Source organism: Chinchilla lanigera, unplaced genomic scaffold (assembly GCF_000276665.1).
Source record: "Chinchilla lanigera isolate Chin_1 unplaced genomic scaffold, ChiLan1.0 scaffold00008, whole genome shotgun sequence".
In the NCBI taxonomy this organism is placed as follows: domain Eukaryota; kingdom Metazoa; phylum Chordata; class Mammalia; order Rodentia; family Chinchillidae; genus Chinchilla; species Chinchilla lanigera.
In genome coordinates this window covers 16,962,156-16,989,694 of record NW_004955409.1, presented here as the reverse complement: position 1 = coordinate 16,989,694, position 27,539 = coordinate 16,962,156, and the positions used below count along the sequence as shown (strand labels likewise).

The following is a 27,539-nucleotide window of genomic DNA, read 5'->3' as shown; positions in this document are numbered from 1 at the left end:
AAACACAAATCCTCATTTCAGCCAGGCATAGAGGCACATGTCTGTAATCCCAGGTACTTGTGAGGCTGGAGAAAGATTGTCAATGTCAGTTTAGTGAGAACTTGTCTCAAAATAAAATAAATAGGCCAGGCAAGGTGGCACATGCCTGTAACCACAGCACTTGGGAGGCTGAGGCAGGAGGATTGCTGCAAGTTTGAGACCAGCCTGGGGTACAAAGTGAATTGAACTGCAAAGTGAGTCTGAACTACATAGCGAAATCCTGGCTCAAAACGATAAACAGAGAGAGGAAAGAAAGAAAGAAAAAGAGAGAGAAAGAGAGAGAGAGAGAAGGAGAGAAGGAGAGAAGGGGAGAGAAGGAGAGAGGGAGAGAGAGAAAAAAAGAAAAAAGAAAGGAGAGCAAGCAGGCAAGCTGGGGGCGGAGCTCAGTGGTACAGTACCCGCCTAGCAATCCTCCGTACTAGAACCCCCCAAAATTCCTCATTTCCACCTGGTATTAGTTCCCTAGTTTCTTCAAACTTCTTCAGAATTGCCCATAATTGTTCATGCATAGCACACTAGGAATTTTCTAGGCTGCTCCTCAAAGCTAATAACCAGTCTGTTACCAAATTGAAAAGCTACTTCCACATATTCAAGTACTGATTAGGCAGTATCTCTACTCCTGCCAATTTTCTGTTCTGTTTCACTTTGTTACTGTAATGAACTGCCTGAAGCAGGCTAACTTTATAAAACACCAACATGTTTATTTAGCTCACAGCTCCAGAGATTTGAGGGCCAAGTGTCAGCACTGACGTGGCTCTGCTGAGGACCTCGTGGCACACAGTGTCACGATGGCAGGAGCACACGTGAAAGGAAGAGATCGCATCTCAAATCAGGAAGCCAGACAGCTGTGTGGAGCCAGGTATACTTTTTGTGTACCTCTCAGAGGACTCAAGGACACCATGTGAGCAACCACAATTCCTTATTAGGGCGTGCCCTCCCTAACTGACCTACAGAGCTCCTTCCAAGCCCCACCTCCTACAGGTCCCGCCACCTCAAGGACACCATGCCAAAGATCAACATGTGCACCCCTGAAGGATAAACCGGACCCAAAACAGAGCAGTCTTTGGTGCATAACATTTCATTACCCCCAATATATTTGGTGCATGTATTTCCATTATCCTCCAAAATTGGAAAATTAACCTATGTCCCCAAACTCAATACAATAGCATGAAATATAAGTATTCTTATGCAGTGTGACCAAAATACATTAATTCAGTAGTTAGTGAATATCTATTTATAGTCAGTATTGTCATAGTGTTTGTTTTTAAAAATGTGAATTTGTACCAATGAGAATGATGTTATCAGCGAACAATTTGGCTTTAACAAGAGAAGTATCTCTGAGGTGATGGAAATAAACCTTGAGTGGAAAAGCTCAAGAAAGAATGGGAGGTGAGAAGCGAAAACAGTGGCATAGACGAATTTCCAGTGGTTTTTACTAAAAAGAGTAAAAGAGATGAGGAGGCAGCTACAAAGTGCAGCACAGAAAGGTCATAAGGAGCACAACAGATTCATCTGGGAGCTTAAACCAAAATATGTTTGCATTCTGCTGGGACGGGTGTAACTAGCACATAAGGAGATGATGCTACAGGAAAAAGATGGGATAATTAGAAAAGCAAACACTGTGAAGAAGAAATGGAATCTAACGAACATGTGGGAAAGTGGAAGAGTTCGTTTATATGGGAATAATAGATTTGGTGACAGGAAGATGAGGTACAGTACTTCTTTAGATACCTCTATCTTCTCAGCAGGATAAGCGAAAAGGTAGTGAGCTAATCACTGGGAAAGGTCTAGGATGCTCTTAAGGACAGCACTGGTGGTAAAAGACAATCCCAAGAATTAAAATAATTGGGACAATTCAGAGTGCTAAAGGCCCCACATGAGATGCGTCAAGGAGGACATGTGGATTTCTCTTGCCTTGTTCTAGGGCTCAGGGGCAGCTATGGCACTGCGGATATGATTTTAACTGAGTATGATGAAAGAACAGAAGGGCACAATGTCAACACAATGGGGGGACAGGCATTCCCATCGCAAAGGAGAAGCAGGCAAGAAAGGGGTAACCCAGCCCAACTAAGCCCAAAACCCAACAAGGATAAACAATATTAAGTTGTAATGCTGAAGAATTATCTCAGCTGACTCTATATCCTGCGTTCTGGGTGCACCATTGCAGGAGCTGGGCCACCAAGGCCTCAGTAGGACCTGACTCCATGGCTTTGCTGGGTTCAGTGTGCCTGGTACCTCTCATGGGCTGGAGGTTTGTGTTTATAACTCTCTTCAGGCTGGCTGTATGCTAGTAGCTCACAATTTGGAGGCCTTAGTGATATCCCCACTCACATGGCTCCACTAGGCACTACCCTAGTGTTGACCGTTTATGGTGGTCCGTGCCGAGCTCCACCAGACATTTTGGACTGGGACTCTCTACAGCAGCTCCACCTCACAATCTTCCTGTCTCAGCTTCCCAAGTAGCTGGGATTACAGGCATGTACCACCATACCCAGCTACTTGGATATTTAATACTTCAGTATGTCTAAAACTGTACATTGTTTTTTCCTCAAAAGTGGTTCCGCCTCTTCCTCCACTGTCTTGATACTAAACCATTCAACTAGTCATTTAATCATGAAATCTCATTCATCTTTCATTTCTCCCTCTTCTTCTCCATCCCTCCTCTATATCCAAACACCAAATCCTGTCCATTTACGCTGAAAACATGTCTTAAAGTCCTATTATTTTATTTTTTTACTATTTATATTCTATCCCAGGATCTAAAAAAATCTCATTTGTATTCCTAAAATACCCTCTTACATAATCTCTCTGATGCTAATCCTGTTGCCTCAATCTTATATACCCTCCTTAAAATACTTCTCAATACCCGTAAGTCTTCTTTTCAGCACAGCATACAATAACTTCTCTGACTTGGCCCAAATTAACCATTGCTTGACTTCATTAGAACTGCATTTGTCAGTGCCAAACCACTTTTACTTTCCTGCATAATCTATTTGCACGTGTTCTTGTGACCCTCACTGGGCTCTTAGCTTTCGACATTCATCCAGGACACTAACTTCTATACAAACACTTCCTTCAACTCCCCAGATGGGATAAATGCCTCCCTTAAGAATGCCCAGAATTATCTTTATTTTTTGCAGAAACACTTAGTGTTATAATTATCTACGTAAATACTTTTCTCCTTTACTAAATTATGACATTTTGGAAGCTCCATTATGTAGTAGCATTTGATGCATAGGTATTTAAAATTTTTTTGTAGAGTTAAATTGAATGATGATTCAGGCTCGTTCCAGTTTTTCCATAGTCATAAAAACCCTACAGTAAACAGCTCTGTGCTAATGGTGTTTTAATTTTATTATATTTGGAGACAAAAGATTAGTAACTAGTTCTAAAACTATGAACAGCATTTAAACCTCTTCAAAAACTTATGTTCATTATTTTTAATATTTGAGAAACCAAGAGGCAACCATAGATTTTCTGCACTATATATGCATATTTGGAAATTTTTGTTATATTACTCATTTACTTTGTCCCAATAATCCATGCCTTTAAGAGTTAAACAATTTGTGTACGCTACCACCATTAATGCTCTACCTGAAGTGCAATCTCAACAATACTAGTTTTAGACTACAGTTAAAATGTATAGACAAGGCCGTGAGTTCGGTTCCCGGTACCGGAGAAAAACCAAAAAAAAAAAAAAAAAAAATGTATAGAGAAATTCTTTACAAGATTCAGAATGTGTTACCATTATTAATGATGAAACAATAATTCCTGACCATCAGATAAAGAAAAGCAATCTATCAAATTTTTGGATATGACAAGAAAGAAATCCACAGTAGTGAAGGACCATATCAAACACCAAAGTCATGAAGCAACCCTACCCAAGGGAAAAAAAAAAAAAAATCAAGCTGTATTTTGAATATCTAAAAGTTATTTAATGCCCTAAGTCGAGGGTTGGGAGTCTATGGCCTTAGGCCAAATCCAGCCCATGAGTTATTTTTGTGAAGTTTCACTGAAACACTGATGCTCACGTATTTAAGTATGTCTGTATCTATTCTCACACCACAATGGCAGACTTGGGTAGACCTGACAAAGACCATGTAGCTCACACAGCGTAAAGTACTACTATTTTAGCCTTTGAAGGAAAAGTCTTGACAGTTCTTGCTCTAAGTTGTTAGGAAAAAAGCAACTTCTACAATTGTCTTTAAAAAAAAAACATGGTGACAAAATAAACTGCATATAAAATCCACGATTTTACAGCAACATCCTATTTTTTCTCATTTCTATACTGATTCTTCTACTTAACTATTTTCACTCAAACTCATTCCTGTCCCCAATCTGCTCCTATCACATGTATGTAGCTAGCTCTCTTTAGCATCTTCTCATACATCTGACAATAATAAATCTCCCCTCCAACCGGTCTGACCCAAATAAAGATGTAAATGGTTTCAGAGGAAAAAAGGTTAGTGACTAACTATGATGGAAAGAGCTCCATGCTTGGGGAGGGGACAGGGTTAATAATTAAGAGTACTGCGACACATGGATGACAATGTGATTAAAACAACTACAAAAATATTTTAGGAGGCAGCAAATAAAGTTTTAAAAAGAAGCAAATGAAGTTTAAAATTAACTTATTTTTAAAATACAAAAAAATTAGCGCACTGAAAAAGCACAAAATCCATTAGCATCATCCCTTTAAGAAAGCCTTCTATTTACCTATCCAAACAGGCAAAGAGTCCAGATTTTCCTCCTACTGCACAAAGTACTTTGGGGGCACAGCGAGGTCGCGTTACCAAGATTGTCTGATGAGAAAGTCTGTGCTCAGGCATAAAGTGGTACTTTAGGGCCTCGTTCAAAAGATGTTTACAAGTGCGATCATCGCGAATAAGATGATTTGCTTCATACAGCCTAGTGAGAAACTTAACACTCAGCAATGGTAACCGTACACTGTTTAGTAGCTGTGCTAAGTACTTCTGGCGCTCTTGTACATCGTACTTGATCCAAGACTCCAATGCATAAAAAACAGTCTCTTCGGTAGCTACATTCAGACAGTCATTGGAAACAATTTCATCCAAATCAGCATGTGGAAGCTCAAAAAACTCTTCTGTCTGGCAAACGGCTTCAAAATTCTGGCATATGTATTTAGTGGCCGCCAAATAAAGGTCGTGACAACCATACGTCTCTGCAAAACGAGAAATTCCAATACAGTTACCAGGATCGAGTTGGCTTTCAAGAAATGCACAGCATTCCTTCAGGACAAGCTTTACTTGGAGTAGGTTTGCTGCTGGAAGAAGAGATTCGACTGTGTCCTGAGAAATAAAAACGGTTCCTGTATAGGCATACTCCACGATGGCCTGGAGGGCAGTCTCATCAATGCACTGAAACTCCACCTCGCTGTTCTCTTTTTCTGAGAGATTTCCCGTGAACATTGCTTTGAAATACGGGCTGATGCTGGCAAGTACCACTTTGTGAGCATGAATTTTAACATCACCTACGCGAAGAATGACGTCACAGAGTTCGTGATGCTGACGAAGAAGATTCAGGCCCTGCAGAAGTTGCTCAGAATGTAAGTGGGTTAAGTTAGCAAGCATGTAGGTTGGGGATGTGTGGTCCATCTACAGAAAAACAAAAAGCATAGACAGTTATTTTAAAGTAACTGTGCCAATGTAACTGTGCTTCAAATAATACCACATAACTCAAATTTCTTATTTATTTGCCTGTGGGGTTTGAACATTAACTACTTGAAAAGACTTTTAGAGTTCGAAAGAATTTAACAACCATGTAATTACACTCCTTTGGTACAGCTCTTAGGAGGTAGAGATGCAAAATGTTACATAATACTCCCCAAGTCATAAAGGTCTCTGGACAATGAATTTCTGGATGAAAACTGCCAAATCCTTCATCCTATTTCTCCTCATTAAATTCAAGTCTGATAAATGGGAAGGGGACAAGGAAGTAGAGGGAAAGTAGAAGGTGGGGCAGGGGACATGAACAGAATTAAGTTGTGTTATATACATGTATCAACTCCCCATGATGAATGTAATCATTATATACCACCAATATGTACTAATAAAATTAAAAGTAAATTCAAGTCTGATCTATCAGTGAAAATGGAAATATGGGAGGGTAGCATTTTGCTTGAATTAAGCAAAATTCATTTTGAAACAACACTACTTAGTTCTTTATCAACGGTAAGACCAGTGCCTTTACTTGGAAAGAAATTTCATGTTAACTCAAATTCTTTACCTTAACTTTCAATAATTTAACAAACCCAGCAGCACTGTCAATTAATTCTACAGAATCCAATGTTCTACAGTGAAGGCAATAAATAAGACTTACTGATCTACACCATAGCAACTCAACTCTTGATTACAAATTCAGATTATACCCACTCAATCATTACATGTAGAAAATGAAAAAGAATAAAATAAGAAAAAAGAAAAACTGGAGAGACAGTAAATACTGTGGTAGGCAGAAAATGGCTCTCCAAAAGACATTCACACTGTAACCTCTGGGATATGTGAATGTTACTTTATATGGCAAAAGGGATTTTGAAGATGTGATCAAGGACTTGAGATGGGAGATTAAACTGGATTACCCAGGTGGGCCCTAAACACAATCAACTTGCATCTTATAAGAAAGTAGAGGGCTATCTGACACAGGCATTAAGATGGAAAAGCCTACACAGTAACTACCACAGCAGAGACCAGAGGGCTGCGACCACACACTAAGGAATGCTGGCAGCCACCAAAAGGTGGAAGAGGATGTCTACTGATACTAATTTCAGACTTCTGGCCTCCAGAACTGTGAAAGAATTCATTTCTGCTGTTTAAAGCAGAGTTTGTGTTACAGCAGCCCTAAAAAATTAATACACGGTATTTTGGAGTGGATCACAGCAGTTGCTTAGAATAAACAAAAGGCACAGAAGATGGCTACATAATATGACCTATTTCCTCCCTGTCTCACTCACAACTCACACACAAGTTATGGAGAAATCAGTAAAAAAGCAGCATCAAATTTATTAAAAGGTTTTGAACTCTGTTAAAGAATTTAAGTAATGGTTAAACTGGGAAAATACAGCGTTTCATTCCTGGTTTTTAAATAGGAAAATCCAAATACTGAAATCTTTATCTTCACCAAAAACTTCCATTATTTCACACTTGTTGCACAGCACATTTTAAGTCAGTTGACAAATTACATTAGTATTGCCACCTTACAGCTGATAATCATCCTCTGCATGTTTTTTAAAATTTTTTTATTTAAAAAAATAAAAGAAGGAAAACATATTAACAGACAGACATCCATTTACAAAATAGCGTAAGAACAATACAAACAAAACAGACTTACAGATAGTTGTAGGAAATTAACCAGTCATCCTCCACATTTGATCTCTCCAAATAACCCCAACACCCATTTACCATAAAAATTCTTGGGGCTGGGGATACAGCTCAGGGGCACAGCGCCTGCCTGGCAAGCGCAAGGTCGTGAGTTCGATTCTTGGTACCAAAACAAAAAGCTCAAATCCCATAAAAATTCTCAAAGCATTATTTCAATCATGGAATGAACAAGTCTAAAGAAATTTCTTGGTCTTCCTGTAGCAACTTTCTATTTAAAAGAGAATACTGCTGAGAAGCCAGCAATCAGAAGGTATTAAATTCAGATATGGACATGTTTTATTTCTACAGTGCTGACCTTTATAAATTTCCTTTTGCCTCAGTTTTCATAAGGAAGTGTGTAGACTGAAAAATGAAGAATGAACAAGATGTCAGAGAAAACGGGCGACTGAGTTAATACTGCCGTCCTGTTTGACATCTAGTTAAGTGTACCTTCACTTGTCATCCTTCTACTTGCAAAATGGGACCACAGTAGTGGCCAAACTACATGGCTCACAAGGACTTTGAGAATCAGATCATGAAAACATGATACACTGTAAGAGTTTCAAGTACAGGGTATTATGTAAAGCAGTTAGAGACAGAAGATAATTTTAGTTCCAACTGGGTCAAATATTTTTAGGTGGAATTGGTGTATTTCCTAATCAAAGTATTGATTTTTTCAGGCATAAATAACATTTGCTATCTTCCCTGAATATTTTCTTACCACATGCCATATACCCTTTCTCTTCCCTCATCTCCCTTTGTCCAATTCAAAGTCTCAAAAGTCTATGTCAAATTTAACTTTACCTGAAAGTCTATTCCTTTACATGCAATTAATATAATTACATGTTATTTTGCAAAACACAGCTTTTCTGATTCTCATTTTCCTAATTTAACAAGAAGAATTATATTCAGACTGGAAAGTGATGAATTAGCAATGGGAAAGGTAAATGGATACAAAAAATGAGAGACTGAAAATGAAGACATAGAATTTTATAAGTTCATTTTTATCTCAGACTAAACAAGTGTGTTCCAAGATAATTTAAAAGAACCCACAAATGAAATCCCTGAATCACTGCCAGTGCTACAAAATTGGAGGCTAGTTTCAAAAATAAGACAGTAAATCCTATAATTGAGGATGTAGAGATGCCCAAGCCCAGCATACATGAGCTAATAATAGGACATGTCACACACTAACCTTGTTTTTTTTCAAGTGTTAAACGTGTACGTCAAGAAAGTACACTTAAAATTTAACTACATGTTAGTAAAGAACTTATAATTTGCCTTTCATGATTTTCTTGAGACAAACTAAAAAAAAAAAAAAATAACCACCTAGTTTAGTTAGCTAAATTAGCAACTGGACGCACAGCCACACCCAGCACACACTGCTTACTGGAATGAGGGCGGGAGGGATGTGCCCAGGGGTGTGCTATAACGGGCTACAAAGGCCAAAATGAACAGACTCAAACTACAGCTTTGTTGATACTGTGAAGCTGCAAACACAGCAAAAACAATGAATAACCAAATGTGGATCCAACAAGACCTGAAGAAATTTAAGAGGCATAAATGTCACCAATATGTCACCATTCTACCGTAGATTCCAAAGCAACTACATGCCTAAAATGAAGTGTGACTCATCTGGAGGACATTTTAAAAGGGTTTAGGGGTTTAATTTTACTACTACTTTAATACACAAAGGCTTTGTGGGCTTAAGCTATATTAATGGAACTATAATACACAGAAATTAGAGAGGGACATTTTCATTTTGCTCTGGAAATGTCAGGCTACCTGTGGAGTAGATTTGAGGTTCCCATCCTTTAAAAAGAATATAAACAAACAATAACACCTTCTGAAAAGAAAAAATTCAAATGCTGTCTTATGGGTAACAGAACTGAGAGTACTCAGTCTGGAGAAAGAGATCTGAGGAAGATCATGTGAAAAACCACAGGATAAAATTTACTTGTAACAACATTTTTTTGTTGTTTTTTTAGACAGGTCTCACTATATAGTTCAGGCTGGCCCTGAACTGAACTATGTAGGTTAGGCTGGCCTCGAAGTCACAGTGATCCTTCTGCCTCAGCCTCCCGAGCACTAGTATTATACGCGCATGCACTACCACGCCCCGTTACAACATTTTTTTTAACCACTGCAACTAATAAATTCTATTCATTTGAAACATCATAATTTATTTTCCTCCAAAGTAATAAAACAGTATCAAAATTTAAAAATAGGTCAACTTAAGGGCACTGCTAAAGATAACAAAAGAACTCTAAGCATGTGCATCGTTATACCGAAAGCAAAAGACATTGTGTTAATTCCTTTTAAGAACTACTGTGACTAAAGTTTAAGGAAGTATACTTTAAGGCACAATGAAAATAATTCCAACTAAAAACTTTAAAAACCAAAGTAAAAATAAGCAATTCAAAATAAATCTCACTTTAGCTGGGCATGGTGGCTTGCACCTGTGATCCCAGCACTCGGGAGGCTGAAGGAGGAGGATCGTTGCAAGGTTAACACCAGCCTGGGCTACAAAGTGAGAGCAAGGCCAGCCTGAGCTGCATCATGAGACCCTGTCTCAGAAAGACTAAATAAATAAACAGATAGATAAAATCTCACTAGGCTTGCATTATAGCACTCTTAGAAACAATAAGACCCTTTTCTTCTCTCAAGAAATATGAATTAGAAATTCATAGAACTTTAACTTTTCAAATACAGAGCTCTAAAACAGTCCCCAAAACACGGTCCTCACACCCAACAGCTTCAGCATCATTTGTGGGCCCGCTAAAAACACAAATTCTTCTGTTTTAATTAATTACGTTTATTAGTACATTTTAGGTATACATAATGATCACATTTATCGCAGGGAATTTGCACCTGTACATGATATAACCTGATTCTTTTTTTCCCCCATTCCCCTACCCTCCCTTCAACACCTCTTCCCCTCCTTATTTACAAAAGCTTTGTTTCCATTTTTCCCTTTTTTTCTCATTTTATTTTTCTCCCTCTCTTCCTTTTAAAACATTAATTCTTGAGCACTACACATCACAGCACACACAGGTGGGAAAAGACTGGACAAACTGTTCTCTTCCTCCACCCCTGGGGGAAGAGAACTCCCATGCATGACAAATTTGGGAAGCAGTGAAACTATTTTTAGCATAAGTGCTCAAATATTATTGCAAATTACAGTTGTCATTCATTCGAAATTATGAATAACTACTGTGACTACATTGGGTTCTAAAAGTAACTCAAAGAAGCAGTATTCCTGATCTTCAAAGTCCTGCCTTTGTCAGTTTTACACAGACAGTTTCAGAAGGAAGGGTAAATAACACGGAGAACAAGAACCAACAATGAGTAAAAGTCTAAATTTCAGAGTCAGAGAAATTTAGGCTCAAATCTACCTTTGGCTACTTAATAGTTGCACGACCCGGGGAAAATTATTTCTTCTATACTTGAACTTCATAAAAGTTATGGTAGATTAAACAGAATTATATGAGAATTATGCATGGAAAAAAGATTAACTGAAAAGAACAGAAAATGTAGCACGGCATGGTAGCTCATGCCTGTAATCCTAGCACTGGGGAGGCTGAGGCAGGGGGATCATTACAAATTTGAGACCAGCCTGGGCTACAAAGTGAACTCAAGGCCAGTCTGAACTGCATAGCGAGACCCTGTCTCAAAAAGAAAAAAAAAAAAAAAAAAAAGAAAAGAAAAGAAAGAAAAAGAAAATATAGAAATAGATCATTTATATGACAAAAGCAGCATCTCAAAATCTGTGAGGAGTAGAGGAACTTGTAAGAACATGTGTCAGGATAACTAACCATATGGAAGTAAATAAAATTAGATCCCTTCCACATATTCCAGGATAAATTCCAAGTGGATCAAAGATATAAATGTAAAAACATTCTGAATAAAGAAACCTCAAGTAAAAATACACATGCTGAAAAAAATACTTCCAGTAAATATAAAATGTAGATAAGTAATACATAAAACATTTCTAAAATTCACTAGCCTTATAGGGGAAAAAAATGACCAGAGAAATGAACAGATGGTTAATAATGCAAAAGGCTTTTAACCACATGAAAAATTGCTTCACTTCACTTAAAATAAATTTAAATGGAGTTAACAGTTCTCTCTTAACAACATAGTACTAGCTACCTTGTGATAAAGTTATTCTCGTGGGTGTGCAAACACAGTGACGCAAGAACTTCAGAGGCAGATCTGGAGATTACATTTGCGTTTATTCTTTCACACAACAAAGATGGGTCTTTCTCATAATTTATCTAAAAAATACACTGTCCAGTTACGAATGCAGCTGGGCGTGGTGGTGCACACCTGTAATCCCAGCACTTGGGAGGCTGAGGCAGGAGGGTCCCCAGGAGTGCAAGGCCAGTCTGGGTGACATACTGAGTTCAAGGCCAGCCTAAGCTACATAAAAAGACTCTGTCTCAAAAAAATAAAATAAATATAAATGCACAAGGCTAACACTTGTAGGTCTATTTATAAAAGCAAGAACATATTATTTATCGTATCTGACAGAACAAGAAACAACTGACTCATAACAACCCTGATGTCCAGCAACAGAATGGTTGGAAAATTGGCCAATCGGCACAGTAGAAAACTATGCAGTAGTGAAAAGGAACAAAGAGTCTCTATGTGTTTTACTATGTACAGCGTATTACCTTAAGAAACCAGAGGCTGCAAATACACATACACACATAGGGGAATATTAATTTTGTTAAAAAGTTGTAAGAGGAAGGAATTACCTGAAGGGGAGAGAGTCATTCGTTTTTATAAATTTTTATCAGTACTTATTCAAAGTACGTAATGATCACATTCCCCTTGGTGAGTTGGTGCACGTACAGGGCACATTTTAAGTCTCTGTTCATCCCTTCTCCTCCTCTTCCTCCTTCCTCCCTTCATCTCTTGGTCCCCTTCCTTTTGCCAAAGACCCATCTTCCCATTTCCCATCTTTTGTTTTGCTCTTTATTTGTTTTAGATTTCTCACATAAGAGAAACCATGAGATATTTAAACTCGCATGTTTGATTATCATACTTAACATATGTATCCAGGTGCATCCGTTTTCCTATAAATGACCCCCGTCTGCCCTTCCTTATGGTACTCCGCTGTGTACAAACACTGCATTTCCTTCATCTAGTCAACTGGCGAGGGTGGAAGCTAGACATTCTTGAGTACAGTAAACCCTGTATAGATTTGATTTGAAATCAGAATTTCATATAATTATAAAGTAAATTAACTCTTAAAACACAACATGAAATTTGGAAATAAAAGGAAAGAAATATGTGGGAGTTAGTGGCTTAATCATAACATGCTAAGAAACTTTAAAATAGTAATTTGACAGTCCATCTCTAGTGGGATATGTCTTTTTATAAAAAGTCTTAGCTGGGCACCGTAGTGCACACTTGTAAGACCAGCACTCTCAGAGGATGAGGGAGGAGGACTGTAACCTCAGGCCCAACCTGGACAACCTAGTGAGTTAGTGAGGACCTTGTCTTAAAAATAGAAAATAAAAAATGGAAGGATTTAGCCACATGCAATGGCCTTGGATTCATTCCCCAGTAAGGTAATGGCTAGGAGTGTCTTGCATTATTTTCAGTAATACACTATTAACTAAAGTATTGTTTGTATTCTAAAAGTACAGTGTGCACAATGCATTATGAAGCAAATGAGTAACCATGTTATGCTCTAATTCTGTCATTCCTAGAGTTACTATAATCTGAGATTCTCAGTGTGGGAAAAAGTAGACACAGATGAAGGATGGAGATGTTCAACCTAAATCTTGTACTCTTAATTTTGAATTAAACACGGAATAAATAAATATATATGTAGGAACAATAGGTCGGCTGATATTTACATATATTAATACGTAATTTATACACAGTATATAAAATACATATCTGTGTATTATTTTACAGAAAAATTAAATTGTATGTCCTAGTTCTGTCTAATGAAAAGGCCTGGAAACAGTGACCACTGAAATAGCAAAAAGCATTCCCAGCACCCACATGGGGTCCCTGAATACTATTTCCTTCAAAGGGATTAGAATTTGGACAAATGCTGATTCCAGGGCTGGGGAGAAGATGTCAAGATAAATTGTCATCTGTACATGTTAAAAAATGGGAAACCTGTCATGACTACCAGGGTCATTAAAAAAAAATACTAAAGAACGAAAATAAATAGGCTTTCATTACTCAAAGATGGGACAAAGATCAATAATAACTGCCATTTACTAAAACACAACAAATATATGAAATCCATACATTCAAAACAGTAATTTAAAAAACCATCAGTCGCCGCTGGAAGATGGTAGTGAACCAATTCATTAAATAAAGCCTAGGAGACAAGGGGAAGAAGCATCTGTCATACTCCTATGGTGCCTGCACCACTGGCTGTCTTTCTATAGCAGTACTCCAGTTACTAAATGAACAAGTAATGATAGGATGTTACCAGTCTGCATCCTTAATGAATTAACGGGGGAAGGCACTGACTTTGAAGAGCAACTACCCTCACATTAAAAAGTGACCTTTTTTTGTTTTGTTTTGCTTTTCCAGTACCGGGAATCGAACTCAGGACCTCGTGCTTGCCAGGCAGGCACTGTGCTGCTGAGCTAAACCCCCAGCCCCAAAGAGAAATTTGACAGCAAAAACAGGGCCTTTTGACAGAATACCACCTATGAATTTTTTGCGGGGAGTGGCTGTGAGACAGGATCTCCCTAGGTAGATCAGGCTTGAACTCACTATGTACCCAGGCTGGCCTCAAACTAGGGGCAATCATCCTGCCTCAGCTTCTCAAGTGCTGGGATTACAGGTATGTGTCACCCTGCCCAGCTCCATGAATATTCTTGCATCCTGACAACCCACACCAAAATCAAACTACACTCAACCCATTAGAGGCAACCATTAACATTAAAAAAAAAAAAAAAATACAGCAAGACAGAAACAGCATGTTAAAAAGTATAAGAAAAATCCAACTGCCAAAAACATACTGACTCTGAAAATTTTTACAGAATAATCTGCAAAAAATAGAGAATAAACTTACAAATTAGAATAAGCTTAAAAGATACACCAACTAAGTATGAAGTGTAATACAGGTATGTGCGCATGCATACACATTTAGAAAGCAACTGAAAATCTGTATGCTGACTATATTGCTGATTATACTAACCAATCACTGTTATTTTGTTGCTGAATAGTGGTACTGAAGTTATGCTTTTAAAACTTTAATCTTTTACAAATAATCATGAAATACTTCTACAGACACAATATGACAGCAGAGATCTGCTTCAAAATAATACAAGGCGAAGGATGGGATGGGGATACAGACAATGTTGTGAATCACGAACTGCTGAAGTTGGGTGATGTACACAGAGGTTCGCCATATTCTTTCACATGTTGTGAAGTTTTGCACAGTAAGTTTTCCTTTTTCAAAAAAGGAGAACACAAGGCACTTAATTTTGAACAAGACTTCCACATGAAGAATCTTAAATCTTAAGTTTAAATTATTTGGTAAAAGCACAAGACTAGGACTCATTACTGAAGGTAGAATATTATCTTTATCCTAGAAGAACAATATTCTCTACACATCACACTCAAGAAATTACAATGTTAATTAGCGTTGAGATGCTTAAAATATTTACTGAACCAAATTATACAACTTTGTTCAACTGCCATAATGTACCAGGAATATTCTAGCTTTTTGTATGTATTAATTCCCTTCATCTACACAGCAACCGTAAGAGATAACAACTGTTATTATTTTCCCTATTTTACAAAGAAATTTGAGAACAATTAAGCCCATAGCAGGATTCAAACCTTGGCTGTTTCCAAAATTCTTAAAATACTATGTTATACTGCATTTATTAAATAAACTCATAATCTCTTAGTCTTGTTAAAATTTCACTCAAGTAAGAAACTAAAAATATGCAGAACAGAAACTTTAAAAGGACAGACCATGCACACGTACATAATACACAGATCAGATAAAAAAAATACATTCAGGCCTTAAAACGAAATAAAGAGGTATCCATAGGATAATAATTCCCTTTTATTATTTGTATAGTAACAAATGGCTCCTCCATATACTTGCCTTTTTTTTGTTCTTAATTTTGTACAATGAAACATACTTCAGAGTAAATCTACAGAATTTAGTGGGAAGATGGCAGACTGCAGAGCAGCAGAAAAAAATGGGCCTCTGAGATCTGGTGTCCAGATACTACAATATAACAATGTGAAGAAAACAAGGAAGGCAGTAGGTCCTGAGGACCCCAGAAGGATGTGAAGCAAGAACTGATGCCCACAGGGGAGAACAAGGAGAGACTTCAAGGGAGGAGGAGATGGCAAGTAGTGTTTTCTCCCTGAGCCTTGGCTCATTGCATGGAAGGAGTAGCTTAAACCTGCAAATGCACTGACTACTGGGGACCCCAGAGGCCTCCAGGGAGAAATGCACCAGTGGAATGGAGCAGTGGATGCAACGGGCTAGAGTGGCTGGTGAGTATTCAAGTTCATCGGGTTCAGATATCCTCCAGGAGAGGGTGATTTGCCATCTCGAAGAGGGGCCAACTGAACTCAGAACTCAGAACAACTGCAGGTTGGCTCCATCTAGCAGCTGCCAGTGTCAGGGTGAGGCTGCTGAGTTCAAATCAGCAAGAGACACATGGAATGTTGCAAGCTGAACTAACTGGGCTCCAGCCTCACAGTCAGAAGCCAGCCTGAACTTCAGTGGAATTAAAGGTGCAGGACTGCTGGGATTATCCACTATCCCGCCAGAAAGCTATGGCTGGCTTGGTGGGATTGATAACACAGATCTGGACTCTGTCTGCCTATTGCCTATAAATGACAGCACAGAGACACACCTTGAATTGGATAGTTTTTAAAAAAATATTTTCTACTTTCTTATTTTTTCTAGATTGTTTGTTCTTGTTGTTATTTCTTCCTTCTTGGTCCCTCCTATCTTCTTTACCAGTTTCCCAAAGTTTGTGTAGTCTTACTTTGTCTGCGAGCCTTGTTTCTCATCTCTTCTTCTTCTATTTCCCTATTTTTCCTACCTAACTGCTTTTAAATTTTCTCCTGATTAGATGTCGCTATAGAGCCGGGAGTGGTGGCGAATGCCTGTAATCCCAGCACTTGGGAGGCTGAGGCAGGAGGGTCGCTGCGAGTTCGAGACCAGCCTCGGCTACAAAGTGAGCTCAAGGCCAGCCTGAACTGCATAGTGAAACCCTGTCTCAAAAAGACAAAAATAAATAAATAAATAAATAGATGTTGTATATAACCACAAATCTAGTTCATACAGTTAAAGGTGGCAAACCAAGAGCCAACATTATACTAACTGGTCAAAAACTGAAAGCTTTCACTCTAAAATTAGAAACAGAACAAGAATGTCCACTGTCTCCACTGTTATTCAATATAGTTCTGAAAACATTAGCCAGAACAATTAGACAAGCAAAAGAAATAAATGGAATAAAGATAGGAAAGGAAAAAGTTAAATTATCATTATCTGCAGATGTCATAAGACTACATAAAAGACCTCAAAAACTCCACCAAAACACTTCTAGCGTTAATAACCAAATTCAGTAGCACAGCCAGATACAAAGTCAACACTCAAAAATCCATATCATTTCTGTACACAAATAACAAACTCACTGAGAGAAATTAGGGAAACAACACCTTTCACAATAGCATCCCCCAAAAATAAAATACCTAAGAATCAATCTAAAGAAGTAAAAGACCTTTACATTGAAAACTACAGTACTCTCAAAAAGGATATCAAAGAAAATATCAGAAAAATGGATAGGAAGAACCAATAAAGTGAAAATGGCCATATTCTCAAAATTGTTATTCAGATTTAATGTAATTCTGATCAAAATACCAATAGCGTATCTCACAGAATTAGAGAAAATAATCCTAAAGTTGAAAGCAGAACAGACTTAGAATAGCAAAAGCAATTCTGGGCAATAAAGGCAAGGCAGGAGGCATCACAATGCCTGACTTGAAATTATACTACTAAGCTACTGGTAAGTATTGATTAGTCAATATTGAGAAACAGTATCTGAAAAGTCTTAACAAAGTAATAGCACAGTACTGCACTTAAAATCCGCATACTTATATAAATATCCAAAATGTTAGAGGACATAAAAATAAAACCAAACTTTCCATAATATACAGTAATTTCATAATTTCAGGTTCTGAAACCAAAGTAATAAAGGTCCAATTGCTGGTTTACTATCCCTCTGCTTATTTGACATTTAAGGTAGAATGCCGTAACACTGAAATCAGTTGGGAGACAATTATCTGCTGCCAAATAAACACTGGTAGATCAAAATCAGAGCAAATAAATGATGAATAGAAATGAGGATGATTGTGTAAAAAGCAAAGCCTGCTGTACAAAACATGATATATAACATTAGGGGAATATTTTATTGTAAATGTTCTTTTTTTTAGTTAGTTGTTTATCATACTGGGAATTGAACACAGGACCTTGTGCTTGCCAGGCAGGCACTTGTGCCACTGAGCTATAGCTCCAGCCCTGTAATTATTCTTTTCTTAAATTTCCTCCCCACAGTTCAACTTTCTTCATAGTAGATTTCAACAAATGATGGTATATAATTTCATCCATGAGTCTATGAAGTAAGTTGGTATATTTTCCTTTTTTCCTGAGATTGATTTTTATTGTATCTGAAGAAGCAAAATTAGAAGCTTATCATAACATGCATCAGTACATCATGGAATCAGAAATATCACAAAATAAAACAAGTCCCCAAAGGCATTACTACATGCACTAAAAGCATCAATTTACATAATTAACCCATCCATTGAAGAAATGGTTGCAACAGATGTGAGTCCTGTGAACTTGTAAAAATTAGTGCTCAAAATGCAATAAAAATTGGATTTCTATAGTTCTCAGGGTAGAGATGCTTTGGAACATAAATGAAGACAGATAAAATATATCACTTATTTAACACCACAGGTATAAAACTAAGTTCATAATTTAACCATATTAATGTTTTGACTCAAGCAATTAAGACTTAAAAAAAACCAAAAAGATTAAAATATAGTCAGTGATATATAGTAAAGACATCTATGATTAATAATGGAAAGATCTAATTATGTTCTATAGTTTCAACATTCCCTCTTTCATCAACTTTCCCAAAGCTTTAGACAAATAGCTAAATTGACTAATTTGAGCTTTACTTTCCTCTGACCAATTGTTCTCCAGGGGAAATACCCATAAAATCTGCCATAGTACAAATGTAGAATATGTAACTTACAAAATATTGTGCTTAGTTCATATTCATTAAGTACCTAGCATAGTATGTGGCATACAGCAAACAATAATGGTATTATGCTAATTATTTAACATTAATAGCACCTTTCACTTGCATAGCACCATTTCACAATAACCTCTTAAAGTGTAACTATTCTTCAGAGTTTATGAAATTCACACTGGTTTCTAATACTCTTAGATGTCTTTTTGTGTGTGTGTGTGTGTGTGTGTGTGTGTGTTTGAGACAGGGTCTCGCTATGCAGTTCAGGCTGGCCTTGAGCTCACTTTGTAGCCAAGGCTAGCCTTGAACTCACCATGATCCTCCTGCCTCAGCCTCCCGAGTGCTGGGATTACAGGCATGCACCACCATGCCCAGCTTAATACTCAGATGCCTGTACAGAAAAAAATATAATGACTCATTCAACAAATTTATGGTCTCTGACAGTGGAAATAAAGGATGTCTTTAGAGCAATTGTGTGTACTCTGCTTAAATTCAACTCAAAAAATTAAGTAGCATAAATAAACCTATATTCCGTTATTTTTTTTTTTTGCTACCTAGAATCGAACTCATGACCTCAGGCTTGCTAGGCAAGCACTTATGTCGCTGAGCCATATCCCCGGCCCCTTCATGAAATTTTTAACTCTTACACGAACATGCAGTTTTCATTGTATCCTTAATTACTTCCTCTCAACTTTCTCTTAATAATACAACTATAAGTATATCCCATTATTCTGGAAATTGATTAAAAATCTGTTACCTGTTTGTATCTATGATTAAATATAAAGGCTTTTTTAGTCAGCACACAAAGGACTCCTAGAATAAAGACTAAAACTGTTATTTTTTAAAACCCTGCCTTGTATTTGTAATAGATATAAACAGAATACTGCATATCTTAAGTGGATGAGAGTTCTACTTCACAAGATAACCAAAGAAGATAATTAGCATGACACATGACAGCAGTGAAGTCTTATTTCCGAAATATCCACCACGGATACTTCTGATTTTCCAAGTATTCATCAAGGATACAAAATGTAATCGATATTTTAAAAAACGCAATTATAACACAGAGATCTACAGGGACCTGAAAAAAGACTCATTTTGCTTCGATCCTACAAAAAGGTCTAACTGCTTCATTTCAGTATTCAGGTCCCTTGAAAAGTATCACAGAAGGTGTAATTAAGCTTCTACTGTAAATGATGATGAAATATCATCCAATACTTTCTAAGCTCCTTTTCTTTACCTCTAATTACCACGCAAACTCTTGTTACTAACTTGGCTTCCTAAATAAATTCTTCAATACAAGAAAGAGTACACTGTGACTTTTCAACCTCAAAATTCTGTTCACTGGAAAGGGTTATCTTCTGTTGCAACACAAACGGGCATTTGAATGTGTACATTCTAACGTGCTCAACATTCTTTTGTTTACTCTCCATTGGACGGGGTTCCTGACGTCTGAGCATACAAAAGTAAGAGAACACATCTGAGCTTCTCAGGTGAAGCAAGAGAACCACACACTTTCTCATTGCCAACCGCTATAACCATGTTGGGTTTTACTCCCCAGGCCTCATCCTTTTCCTTAAAACGGGAAAAAGCGGTTTTTACCATTTGTTCGTTACACTGAAATACGCTAGCTAAGCCAAGTTAGGCAGACTTAGTGATATATCAAAGTGAATAACGAAACAATGTAGAATCGAAAACAAAACCTAACCCAAATTTACAGGGCCTCTTGTACACCTAATACGCTCACTTATGATATTCAAACTGTGATGTAACACACAATTTAGAAGTAATTTTTGAACTTGTATCTGCCAGAAACATTATAAAACGGTTTGGCATATATGATTCAAGCACTTAAAGATTTTACAAGTACTTGACAGGCATCCCACCTGGTACAGAGAGGGGCAGGAATATTCGGATTTGAAGTGGACAGAATTGAGATTTCAAATCATAACTCAGACTTTTCTCGTTGGGGCATTCAAAAGTAACTACATTCTTCTTCTTTAAAAAAAAAAAAAAAATCCGTCTTCCACACTCCAAATCGCTCAGCCTCACACAAGGTACTCTAGCTGTTCCCTGAAATCCGCTTACGTTTCATTTATGAGATAGGATGCCCACCAAATGCTCAGTCCGCCTGAAACAATGAGAGCGCTATCAACCCTAAACCCTCAGGGCAGAACTCCCTGGGGGCCGCGATGCCAAGCATTCCCAGCGCCGCTGATGGGCTGTCTCCGCGATCTCTGTTTCCCAGAGACCGAAGGCTGCCGCGCCTGGGGCGGCGGAGGGAGGGCTGGGGCAGTCCCAGGCGGAACTGCTTCAGGAGCCGAGGCTCTGAGAACGCCTGGGGCGAGGCGGGCAGCAACCGAGGAAACAGCCTCAGCTCCGGGTCGTGTGCATTTAAGAGAACGCACAGCGGTGCGGGTACAGAGCAGTGACAGAAAGCCGCAGCCCTCCGCAGCCAGCGGGGCAAGAGAAGTGCGAGAAGAGGGGAGGGCGGGGTAAATACGGTCCCAGAGGTCCAGGAATTGAAAGAGTGCTGCGGGGGGAAGTACCCGCTCTGTGAGCTTGGCCTCGGTGTCGGGGTCACCGGTCCCGACAAGCAGACTGCAGGAGGAAGCACCGCACCTGCTCTGTGCTGAGGAGGATAACGCGTTTCCAACGCGAACGAGCAGTGCAGAAGATGTCGCCTCCCTCCCTGCCCGTTCCTGTCCACTCTTTCTCTCTCACTCTAGCTCCAGGGGCAGTCGGACAAAACCCAGCCAAAGCCTGCGCCGCTGGGGGACAGCAAAAGGAAAATACCTGAGTTCCAGGAATCACACCTGCACCAACAGCAGGAGGAGCGGTGGACAACTGGAGCCCACGCAGGATTCTCACTCGCTCGGATCAAACCTCAACTCTTACGGGTGGGGCGGGGAGCTTCCGCCCGGAGCGCGGAGAGCGTCACTTCCGCCGAACGTCTTCGCCCCGCCTCTCCTCCGCTCCAGTACGTACTAACGTTCAGACTTCCTCTTCCAGGAGCCTCCAGTCCAGGTTTAAACCCCGACGTGGACTACAAGGCCCATCATTCATTTCGGCAGATCGATATCCGGGTCAAGAGGTCTGCGCTGGGTCCATCACCATGGAAGCGATCGGTTTGGTCACGTGGTGCCCCTGGATACGCCCGGTGGCCGCCGTGGGGTCTGGGGCTTAGGCGGGGGCCATTTTGCTAGAGGCTGCCTCCCGCAGTCGGAGGCGGCCTGGCAGCTCGCTCGGGTTGTTTCTTTTCCTCCTCCGCAGCTGGGGGCGTGGAGAGGAACTGGGAGGCTGGGCTTCATCGAACACTTCGGAGGCGGCAATGGTTCCCTCCAGGACCCTGACGACCCTCCATGGCGGCTGCGCCGTCTGCGCTGCGCCCGCTGCCACCCCTTTTAGCCCCGTGTGCCTATCGCCCCCAGAGCCACAGTCGCCCTTCCGCCCCAGAGACTGATGTTCGTCGCGGTGGGGGCACCATGAGAGGAGAGAAAAGCTACTACTGCCGTGGGGTTGCTGGGGACCACGGTTCTTACCCCTCTACGCCTTCGCCTCTGCCTCCGACGCTCCTGTTGCCCGCGGAGACGGTCTCAAGTAGCTGGTCCGGGCCTGGAGGAGGGCTGTCGGGAGGAGAGGAAGAGGAGACCAGGCTCCTGCAGCTCTTGCGCACCGCCCCGGAGCCTTCCGAGGCCTTCCAGGCTTTGCAGGCTGCTTTGCCGAGGCGGGGCGGTCGGCTTGGCTTGCCCCGGCGCAAGGAAGCTTTGTATCGGGCCCTGGGCCGAGTGCTTGTGGAAGGAGGGAGTGATGAGAAGCGCTTGTGCTTGCAGCTTCTCTTGGACGTTCTCCGGGGTCAGGGGGAGGCAGGCCAGCTGGAAGAGGCCTTTAGTTTAGCACTTCTGCCTCAGCTAGTTTTCTCCCTGCGGGAAGAGGATCCGGCCCTGCGGAAAGATGCGCTTCAGATCCTGCATGTATGTCTGAAACGTAGCTCTGGACAGGTGCTGAGAGCGCTTATTCAGCAAGGTCTGGAAAGTACCGACGCCCAGCTCAGAGCTTCCACTGCGCTGCTGCTCCCTGTCTTACTCGCTCCTGAGGATCTGCTGACCGGCCTGGATCTCACCGAAGTGATAATAGTCCTGGCTAGAAAGCTTGGTGACCAGGAGATAGAAGACGAATCGGAGACAGCTTTCTCGGCCCTTCAGCAAATTGGGGAGCGGCTTGGCCAAGAGAGGTTTCACTCCTATATCTCTCGCCTCCCGTCTGCCCTGAGGAGACTCTACAATCGCCGCCTGGAGTCCCAGTTGGGAAGTCAAGTTCCTTATTATTTGGAGCTCGAGGCCTCTGGGTTTCCTGAAGAGCCTGTCCCCTGTACGGCCACTCTTTCCAATAGCAATCTTAAATTTGGGATTATTCCTCAGGAGCTGCATTCCAGATTATTGGATCAGGAAGACTATAAGAACCGGACTCAGGCCGTTGAAGAACTAAAACAGGTGCTGGGGAAATTTAACCCTAGTTCTACCACGCATTCCAGTCTTGTTGGTTTCATTAGCTTGTTGTATAATTTGTTGGACGATTCTAATTTCAAAGTGGTCCATGGCGCGCTGCAGGTTCTGCATTTACTGGTTATTCGCCTTGGAGAGCAGGTGCAGCAGTTCCTGGGACCAGTTATAACAGCTTCTGTCAAAGTGCTGGCAGACAACAAGTTAGTGATCAAACAGGAATATATGAAAATCTTTCTCAAGCTCATGAAAGAAGTAGGTCCTCAACAGGTGCTTTGTTTACTCCTGGAACATCTTAAACATAAGCATTCCAGAGTAAGAGAGGAGGTGGTGAACATTTGCATCTGCTCCCTCCTGACCTATCCCAGTGAGGACTTTGATTTACCCAAACTGTCTTTTGATCTTGCCCCGGCTCTTGTAGATAGCAAACGCAGGGTACGCCAAGCAGCTCTGGAAGCCTTTGCCGTGTTGGCATCGTCGATGGGCTCGGGTAAAACCAACATCCTTTTTAAAGCTGTAGATACTATTGAAATGCAGGATAATGGAGATGGAGTGATGAATGCGGTGCAGGCTAGACTGGCTCGAAAAACTCTACCAAGGCTAACAGAAAAAGGGTTTGTGGAATATGCAATACTCATGCCCTCTTCAGCCCAGAGTCGATCAAGCCATCTGGCGCATGGAGCAGACACAGACTGGCTCCTGGCTGGTAACAGAAATCAGAGTGCGCACTGTCACTGTGGTGAGCCCACGAGGGAGAGCATGCAGATGTACGGATCGTACAGCCCAACGATCTGCACCCGAAGGGTACTAAGTGCAGGGAAAGGGAAAAGCAAATTACCATGGGAAAACGAGCAGCCCGGAGTCACGGACGAAAACCCAGCCTCCAGTTCCAAGGATATAGAGCAGGTATGCATCTTCTCTAATTTTCTTGAGTTGAAACGTTTGAAAAAATTTTAGAGAAGGAGGCTGCTTTAGCGTTGTCAGTGTTTGTTTTAGTTAATTGATTTATGTTTTGACTTTTTAAATTTTATTTATTTATTTAGTCTTTTTTTTTTGAGACAGGGTCTCGCTATGCAGCAGGCTGGCCTTGAACTCACTTTGTAGCCCAGGCTGGTCCGGAAGTTGCAACGATCCTCCTGCCTCAGCCTCCTGAGTGCTGGGATTACAGACATGTGCCGCCACCCCCAGCGGTTTGTTTTATGATGATGTGCCTGTTCTAGTAGATGTGCCTATTGTAGTAGAGGTCTCATAAGACCATTTAATACTTGATTGGTTTCAGGCACAGTGTGATTTGGATAATACTTGATTTCAGTTTTGGCATACTACTTTGGAATGTCATTCATAGAACAAACACTGAATAGCTAGCACCTGCCAGACAAAGAATAAAGTTCTAGGAATGAAGAGAAAAGCAGTTCCACCGTTCAAATAAAAGTTCAAAGTTACGACTTGGCAGTTAAGAAATATCTAGAGTTCTAAAATACAAATATAAACAGTACTGTGAGGATACAGAAGATAAAAAAAATAATCCTACTGGAAAAATCGAAAACGCCTTCAGAGAATATGTGACACTTGAGTGGGATTCCCCCCAAACTTTTACTGTAAAAGTTCCAAATCTGCAGGCGCAATGCGTACCCATATACTTTCACCTATATTTACCAGTTAACATCTTGCTGAACCGTTGGAGAGTTACACACATTTTGACATTGAACTCCTAAATATTTTGGCATGTGTCTCTTAAGAACAACCTTCTCTTCAGGACCATCATATCGTGGTCATGCTTCAGAATTTTAATAGTAATTCAGTAATATCTAATAGATAGTTGTATTTAAATTGCTCTATTTGTCCCCAAAGTGTGCTTTATGTTTTTTGTTTTACTTTTATTATCCAGGATGCAGTCATGGGTCATGTTTAATATATCTTTTTTAATCTGCCTTGTGTCTGCCTGTACTTGCTTATGGTGCTTTAGTTTTTCATGATTTTGACCTTTTTTTCAAGAGTCTAGGGTAGGTATTTTGTAGAATGTCTTCCATTTTAAGTTTATCTAATTATTTCCTATGAAATGCAAATAGCATTTTTAGCAAGTACGTAGAAGATAATGTAATGTTAACTTCACAGTACATCACATCACAGATAGTATCAGATTGTCCCACTGCTAGTGATGCTTAATGTATCATTTGATTAAGGTGGTGATAGCCAGATCCCTTGTGAAGACATTTTCCTCTTCATCTTTAGCACACAATCTGCAGGATCATACTTTGAGAACCTTCCACAAAAACCTTGCACTCACTGTTTTTGCCATCCACTAAGGATTCTAATCTTTATCGTTTATTACATGGAGGATACAAAAAAGGTAAAGAAAATCAAATGTTTTTCTGTATTTGTAGTTTTTTTTTTTTTTTTTTTTTTTTTTTGAGACAAGGTCTCGCTAAGCAGTTCAGGCTGGCCTTGAGCTCACTTTGTAGCCCAGGCTGGCCTCGAACTCACAGTGATCCTCCTGCCTCAGCATCCTGAGTGCTGGGATTACGGGCATGCGCCACCACGCCTGGCAAAATGTTTTTTCTGTATTTGTTACCTGGAATTCTTTTATCTCCTATGTGTAGTAATCATGTATTTCTTAATTTTTTGATACTAAAAAGTATTTAGCTTTGTCGATGCTAAAATTGCTTCATGTTCTTCTGCAATGCCTTTTTATTTACCAGTAGTCGTGGCACTTCCTTAAAGTCTAACATACCACACAGGCTTACCTTGTATTTTTCTTACTTCAGACCTGGAATCAGCTGTTTTTCTCCAGTCTAATTCTGCCTTTGTAGTAGAAGGTGGTATTTAAAGACCAAAGTGTGGCTACAGATTTGCTTATTGATGTTTCTTACCCTTGCTCTCTCAGGAACAGAGCCAAGGAGTGCAACTCCACACCCCCCACATCCAATTCAAGTCCAGTAGTGCAAGGTCCTTCCTTATTTTCCTTCATTCTATGTTCTCGTCTCCCTTTTCCCCACTATAAAACCTTAGTTCTCAAAATAACCATACATATTGTATGCTGTGTTCTACAGTACACAAAAAAATTACTTTTGTATGGTGTATTCTACAGTACACAAAAAAGTTACTTTTTTGTACTTAGAATTACCCCACATAGTTGTGTGTTCATACTTTCTTTTCTCTGTGTGATTATGATTCAAATGATGTGATGAAAGGTAAATAACAGTTGTTTACTAAGTGTGGATGGGTGTTGATGAATTTCAGACTGAAGAAGTAGCATGGATGCCAATTTATGTTTCTTTGTTGTTGTTGTTTTTGTCTTTTTGAGACAGGGTCTCGCTGTGCAGCTCAGGCTGGCCTTGAACACACTGTGTAGCCCAGGCTGGTCTCGAACTTATGAAGATCCTCCTACCTCAGCCTCTCGAGTGCTGGGATTATAGGCTTGCACCACCACACCGGCTTCTATGGACACCAGTTTATAAAAGGGCTTAGCAAATTAATAAGAGAACGGGAACTTTTTTGCACAGCTGACACAGAGGGTCTAGTGGTATGGAGCTGAAAGTTGACACTGGAAATATGGGCAGGAATAAAATATAAAAATTGGGCTGGGGGTTTAGCTCAGCGGCACAGCATCTGCCTGGCAAGCGCAAGGTCATGAGTTTCATTCCCAGTACCAGAAAAAAAGCAAAAGAAAAAAACAAACAAAACAAAAATTATGTTTTATTGGTTTACATCCCAATAAACCCATTGTAAGTTGAAAATATCATAAGTGAAAAACATGTAAAACACCTGACCTATTGACCCTCATAGTTTAGCAGCCCAGTCCACCATATAGAAAATGGGCTTTTTACCCTCCTGATCCTGTGGCTGATTGAGAGTGGCAGCCCACTACCTACTCAGCATTGCGAGAATATAGTACTCTATAGTGCTAGGCCAGGAGAAGATCAAAAAGTATAGTTTCTACTAAATGTATATTGTTTTTGCACCATGAAAAAGTAAAAAAAAAGTCCTAAACCGCAGGCTGCACATAATGAACTCGGACTTTTTGCAGTAGATCTCACACAGATGGACGGGACCTAAGTGTTCTCAGTGGTTCCTTTCAATGCCAAAATTTGCAGAGTTTTAAAAATATTTTTTTCAGGACCAGGGATATAGCTCAGTGGCACAGGGGCCTGCCTGGCAAGTGCAAGATCCTGAGTTCGATACCTGGTACCTCCCCCTAAAAAAAAAAATAATAAATAAAAACATGTTTTTCAGATTTATATAATCTGGTTATATGATTATTCTTACATATCATAAATATTACCTGGCAGAAGGTGATTTTCTGTGAGCATTGATTTTAAGATGCTTATTATATGTTAGGTCTAAGT

At 39.8% G+C, this 27,539-nt stretch overlaps 2 protein-coding genes across 4 annotated transcripts in view; one reads left to right on the top strand and one right to left on the bottom strand.

The window, feature by feature from the left end:
* Klhl28 (kelch-like family member 28) overlaps positions 1-21,596 on the bottom strand; it is a 31,599-nt gene extending 10,003 nt beyond the window's left edge. Inside the window, exons 1-2 of one of the 3 annotated variants that reach the window (XM_005376867.2) lie at positions 21,488-21,596; positions 4,756-5,654 (exon numbers count right to left, since the gene is read on the bottom strand). In XM_005376867.2, the coding sequence (XP_005376924.1) occupies positions 4,756-5,654 (899 nt within the window). In that variant the 5' untranslated portion in view covers positions 21,488-21,596. Of the gene's footprint in view, positions 1-4,755; positions 5,655-19,448; positions 19,763-19,931; positions 20,031-21,487 lie in introns of those variants that run through there. The other 2 variants (XM_005376868.2, XM_005376869.2) reach the window with 2 other exon arrangements.
* A 233-nt stretch (positions 21,597-21,829) lies between these two features.
* The window catches only part of Fam179b (family with sequence similarity 179, member B), an 82,302-nt gene continuing 76,592 nt past the window's right edge, over positions 21,830-27,539 (top strand). The window contains exon 1 of the mRNA XM_005376871.2: positions 21,830-24,099. Coding sequence (XP_005376928.1) covers positions 22,054-24,099 — 2,046 coding nt within the window. The 5' untranslated portion in view covers positions 21,830-22,053. The remainder of the gene's footprint in view (positions 24,100-27,539) is intronic.